Source organism: Lottia gigantea, assembly GCF_000327385.1.
Source record: "Lottia gigantea unplaced genomic scaffold LOTGIsca_27, whole genome shotgun sequence".
Lineage (NCBI taxonomy): Eukaryota > Metazoa > Mollusca > Gastropoda > Lottiidae > Lottia > Lottia gigantea.
In genome coordinates, this window is record NW_008708846.1 from 373368 (window position 1) to 379685 (window position 6318).

The 6318-nt window shown below is 33.6% G+C and overlaps 2 protein-coding genes across 2 annotated transcripts; both read left to right on the forward strand.

The window, feature by feature from the left end:
* Positions 1–1487: 1487 nt before the first annotated feature.
* Positions 1488–1982, forward strand: LOTGIDRAFT_160960 (hypothetical protein; the record flags this gene model as incomplete). The annotated part of the gene is made up of 1 exon (XM_009056220.1): positions 1488–1982. The coding sequence occupies one exon, from the start codon at positions 1488–1490 to the stop codon at positions 1980–1982; it is 495 nt and encodes a 164-aa protein (XP_009054468.1).
* Positions 1983–2240: 258 nt separating this feature from the next.
* LOTGIDRAFT_160961 (hypothetical protein) lies at positions 2241–3576 on the forward strand (the record flags this gene model as incomplete). Its single annotated transcript, XM_009056221.1, has 2 exons — positions 2241–3169; positions 3312–3576. 2 exons carry the CDS (start codon positions 2241–2243, stop codon positions 3574–3576), a joined length of 1194 nt encoding a protein of 397 aa, XP_009054469.1.
* Between the last annotated feature and the right edge of the window lie 2742 nt (positions 3577–6318).

The window sequence follows — 6318 nt, forward strand, 5'->3', positions numbered from 1 at the left end:
CTACCATAATTTCAAGTGAAAAGGTGTATAAAAATTCCATGTCATTGGAAAATAGAAATGATAGTAGAAAAAATTCTCCCTCTTCTTTGTTCCTTTTATTTTCTGAATCTGAAGCCTTTTTAAATTGTGCATTCTTCGAGCCGCCATATTGTTGTTGTGAGGAAGAAAGGAATGTGGGGAGTGCACATGCACGCATATTTAAACGATTTTTAACCAATCACAGATGTCCCTGACTGTATACACTGGTTATTCGAAAAAGACTGGACAATTTTTTAATCAGGGTCACGCCATGGAAATCCTCGCCGTAATTAGCTAATTATGGGCTAATTAGGGACCTTTGAGACAAACTGGTAATTTTTTCATTCATAAGAATACCTCTACTTTCGATTGATATTAGTATCTGCCGTCCAATAAACGAATATATATATAAGAAAATAAGGGAAACCATCTTTAAATCAAAACTAATTTTGAAGAATGTCACATTATTTAAGTTATCAGATTAATCATATCGAGCCATTATAAAGCCAAACACAAAACGAGATCAATCTGCTTAATTAATTAATGAACTCCATTTTTAATGAACCCTTTTAAAACATATTCAGTTTGACAAGCCTGGAAATAGCGCCGGTCATAGGTGATTGACCGGCGACTTTAACCTTTTTGACAGGCGACCTTAGTGTACTGCCGGTCGTTTTGACGGGTGACCATGAATGTTCATACAAATAAATATATCACGAAATTTTCAATCGCAAATGAAAGATGTCTTCTCGATCATGCAAGTCTACGATGTCTATGAATATAACAGTGAGCATAATACGGTTCGGTAGTCGCATACGCACTAGTCAAAAATTGCAATATGATTTTAACATACAACTCATACGATTGGTCATTCAGGTTAACCACATTGACATTGTCACATTCAAAGTTTCATTAAAGGCTGCTATTGCTTAATTTTAAATGTAAATTCAGGGTGATTTTGGTCTATAATATCACGTTTAAATGCAGTAGAAATATTTTAGGGGCCTGATATATGATAAAACCGAAATATTTGTGTAATTGTGTTAATCTTAATAAAGTCGAAACTGAACACAACTCTAGAATTTCATAAGGATTTTTTTGGCTTAGAAAAATTTCGTGACTAGGCTCCTTTTACCGCGTGCCAGGTCTATACTTAGTAATGTCTGAAATAAAATGTCAAACTGTCGCCTTTTAAGGATTGAAAATGTCCAAATTAAACACCTAAAAACGGTCTGTAACTGTGGAAATTGTCAACAAATGGAAAACGAGCCAACTGGCTGAAACTTTTCCAAATTTATGGCTCAAAGTCCACCAAAAAGACGGAGTTGTCCTCGAATTTTGCCGCCGCACGTCAGATGTTTTTATCGCGTATAAAACAGATGAAAGAATTTCGTCGGGATTTTATAACTGGCTCTAAAAATCATAGATTGAGCAGTCTGAAGGACCAAGCTTATTCCTGTTGCCACAAGATGTTTTATGAACTTTTTTGTCGTCAAAATGCCAATAGTGGTGGTAATGTAAATACAGATGATCAAACAGATTGTGATCCATCCAACATTGATAGCACCAGTGCCAGTATATCAGGTTCTAGAACGTATTCCGACAAAAACCAACGAACTATTGGAGATTGTTTTTCTGGATTAACTGATAAAATTAAAACCCAAATGTGTAAAAAGATGGAAATAGCTTATTTTGTCGGGAAGAATGAACTACCATTCACAATGTATGAAGCTATTGTAGAATTGGAATCAAAACATGGCGTGGATCTTAGTGTGGCCTACACTAACAGGAAACAATGCTCTGAATTTGTAGATCTTCATGGAGATCATATTCGTCAAAATTTAAAAGCCAACTTGAAGAAAGCCAAGTTTATATGTATACTTACTGGTTCAACAGACACCAGTGTCAAAGAAAAGAAGTCATATACGTATATTTTCTACCAGAGAAAGGTTGTGACAAAATAGAGACAAGCTTAAAATTTGTGTACTTGAAAGATGTCAAGAAGGCAGATGCTTCTGGAATTATTGAAGCTATTGAGACAAGTTTTGAGCATGTGGGAATAAATTCAACAGAGTTGTATTCAAAGATGATTGGATTTGGATCAGATGGAGCCCTAGTTAATAGTGGTGACAGAGCAGGTGTCAAAGCTATCCTGAAAACCAAAGCCCCATGGTTGATATATGTATGGTGTTTTGCTCACCGTTTAGAGCTTGCCCTAAAATATGCCTTTAAAGAAACTTTTTTTCAAACTATTAACGAAATGCTACTTCGTGTTTATGCTCTTTATCATAAATCATCAAGAAGGGACATTTAAACCTAAGCGCTCTAATGGAACTAAATGGATTAGTTTCAAGCTATCAGCAATGCATATTATGTTTGATAAATTTGGTGTTTTTATACAACATCTGGAAACTATAGCTTCAGAAAGATCCACTAAAGATAGGGATAATCTCATTGGTTATCTAAAAAAATGGAAATCAGTTAAAATGTTGTTACAAATTGCTTTGTTCATTGATTTATTAATGCCTGTATCTGTGTTGTTAAAAAACTTTCAAAGAGAAGATCTGGACATTGTATCTTCCTTGAATTCTCTTAGACAAGCTAAAGAGAAAATCATACAGTTAAAACACAAAGAGACTTATCAGATGGCTAGTTTCAAATTCTTGGATTCAAAATTGTTCAAAGGTAATGATTTTGTGGAGTATCAAAACGTAAGATTCAAGAAGACGGAATTTGATAATGCATATGAACAGATAAAAACTGACAAAGAAAAATTAGTGGATATGTTATTAGAAAATCTGCAACAGAGACTTGAAGGGGAGGATGATATTATGTTCCAGAAAATAGCTAAAATATTGGACACTCAAAATTGGAATTCATTGGCGATTCAATGTGAAAAAGAAGAATTTGCTGATGATGATATTGTTTCACTTCTGGAACATTTCTACCTAATTTTAGTAGCCAATGGTGTTGACATTCCCATCCCAGAAATGCTTTATGAGTGGCATGACTTAGTTTATTTTGTTATTTATTACTTGAATCCAGTCAGAAATGAATATAGAATAACTTGGAAAGTTATCTTTTCTTATCCTAAAGCAAAGAGCAACTGGAAAAACATTTTAATCTTAAAGAAATTCTCCTTACCTTTCCAGTAAGCAATGCAAAACTAGAAAGGTTGTTTTCCAAATTAAAAAGAACGAAATCTGAAACAAGGTGTTCATTGAAAGAGAAGAGACTTTGTTCTCTATTGCAAATTGTGGAAGAAGGTCCACCACTAAATGATTATGATGTAGTCCCAATGGTGGAAAAATGGTCAAAATTAAAATCCATACGTCCAAATCAAATAAGGAAAACAAATCAAACCAGAAAAATCCTAAACAGAGAAAGAGAAAATATTATGAACTGGACAGTACTTCAGATAATGAATCTTATGTTAAGGGCAAATGTGACTCTGAAAGTGATAATGAAACTTCTGATGGAAGTTCTAGTGATAGTCAAAATGTCAAATCATGGTTTGAAAAAAACATTGAATCGTCTTCAGACGAGGATTTTGAATGATTTTAACATCAGTTGCTAACATTTCATATGAACATAAATTGCTATTTGATGTTGAATAAAAGTAAACATATTCCTTATTTCCAGGCTTGCAGGTTTGATCAAGTAGATACTCAAGTAGCATACTTTAGAAATATTTTCAGATATAATTTAAGATTTTTGAACATTTGAATGAAAATTTTGCATACTGCCAATTTAAGCAAATAAAGCATTAAATCAATCCTCAACAAACAGCAGCAAAGAATCTCATATAATATTCATACCTCATAGGTGATTAAAATCTGTACCAGTAATGTATAATACTGGTACTAATGAAAAGAAATAGCTACCTTTAGCTCAGATTCTTTTGTCTGCAATAATTCTTCCTTTTCACGTATCATAATTTTCAAATGCTCTATAAGCTGCTGTTGTTCAGCTGACTGCAGTTCCAAATCAGCCATTTTTAATCTTCAATATCTTAAGTGTTGTGTCAGCAATTCATATTTATCAGCCTAAAAAAGTAAGTTTATGAGGCACCATTTACAAAACAATCTGATTTACAATGAGTGAATGTTTAGCCAGTTTTATCATGTTGATATATCAAAGAATTTTACATACTCTCACAGTCCTGAAGGTTGCAAATTGGCATTGGTTACATTACTTTGACAGCCTGAGATAACATTGGTATGTAGTAGTCCTTATAATAATACTTGTTGTAGAATTATAATCATCGCCTTCTGTTTCTGCTAGCTTTTTCGAAAACAAATTCTAATGAACAGTTTTATGGGAATTGGAATGGAATGGAATAATTGATTAATCGAAATAATCAGAGAGGCATAATCGATTACGTAATCGATTAATAAACGAAAAGGCGCAACATCTAATGAACATGCACTTGTTTTAAAGCTTTATAAATTAATTTCATAGTTGTTTTGTAAATTATGATTAGTTTAATGCAGTTTAAAATTTTTTGTCGCTGTTTCCCACAACAGTAGGCTTATCCACTGACATATCCACTATTTATAATATTTCTTCTTTAGTGGCTTTTCTTATACTCCTGATATCTCTTGTTATTTTTGGTGATGAAATACTTGCATTTAGAGCATTAAAGCTCGGGTTTGCGAAAATGGATATTTATAAATTGTTAACCGAATGTGCAAGCGAATTGTTTGTTTGAAAGGTGCAAAGTAGATCACGTCCCCACGTTAATATAAATAGTTACATTTTATAGAAAGATGACCTTGACTAGAACGCAAACCACCTGCACTGGAATTGTTAAGCAGAAGATAAGTCGCAATAAAAATTGTCTTTCAGATACTTCGAACGTTGATGCCATTTCTTTCTAGTTCTGTTGAGACCCAAACTTTAGATATACCGGTACAAGATACTGGGAGAGCCATTTTACAATAAATTTGACCACAAAATCTTGAACTTTATCTATTTGTTTTGCCTTCATACGCGAACAACCATCTCGAATAAGAAATGATGCCCTCAATTTATTAAGCACACATCCGCTCCAGTCTATGGCCAAAACTTTAAAACAATTTTTATGAGACGATTTCCTCAAGTAGACGACCACAACTCCATTCGTCCCAACTTCCGCAGGGTATTAAAATATATGTATAGGCCTTTCTGTATTTGGTATATGATATCAAACTCATTCTCCAAAAGCATTGTATTAGCGTAATATTTTTGGTGATAACACACTTGTGTATGAAACTCGCGAATATTATCTATATTTACAGGTGAATATTGTCGATATTGACCCGTAAATATTGTATAATTCCTGATGACTTTCAAAAACAATTCATTGTTATTTGCGTTTGTTTTAACCCCACAAACCGATTATTTTTTAGTGATAACACACTTGTGTATGAAACATTTACAGGTGAATATTATGTACACTAACTGGCGTATATTACCTATATTGACCCGTAAATATTGCATAATTCCTGATGACTTTCAAATACAATTCATTGTTATTTGCGTTTGTTTTAACCCCAGCGATGGTCCTAATTTCAAACCAATGATTTTAAATGCTGCACCCGTCCCTTTCAATGTTTTTATGTAAACTTACAAAAGTTTATATTTTTTATATTTTTATCAACTCAGTCATTCTATGCTGCATGCATATCAATAGAAGCCTACAGTTTAAAAGGTGATCTTCAAACTAACTCTAAAACAGTCCAGCAAATTTCGATTTACCAACGAATTTGTGAAGACAGTTATTTAACAGTAACTCTGGAATGTACACGTTGCTCTGTAGCTGGGGCCTACTCCTAATGATACTGTCACTGAAGTCGTACTGCCGTACTACAACTGTATCTACATAATTCAATCAATAATTACACTACGTACCCTTTTTATAGTAGGAAATCATACAAATCCACATAACTCCTCTCATTAAAATAGTTTACAGAGGGCATGTAACGAAAAAAATGTTTAAGAAAGACATATTAACAGCAAGCTAAATTTCGGTAGCCATATTGTTTAACAGGCTAGTCACGTGACCACAGGTACCCGTTACGTGAGTTTCATCGATACACAAACAGGCTATCAACATTCTCAATCCAATATCCAGTGCGGCAGTGGTATCTAAAAGGATTCGTTTGCCACAGCCAGATAAAGAAACATAAGAAATGCTGTGTTAAGTGCGATTTTCTTTTGAGAAGTTGCAAGAAAATATAACACTAAAGCCTAAAGATCGCCCAAATGGTGACACGATGTACTTCCGCTATTTGACGCATGTGAAATACTTTGTTGTCA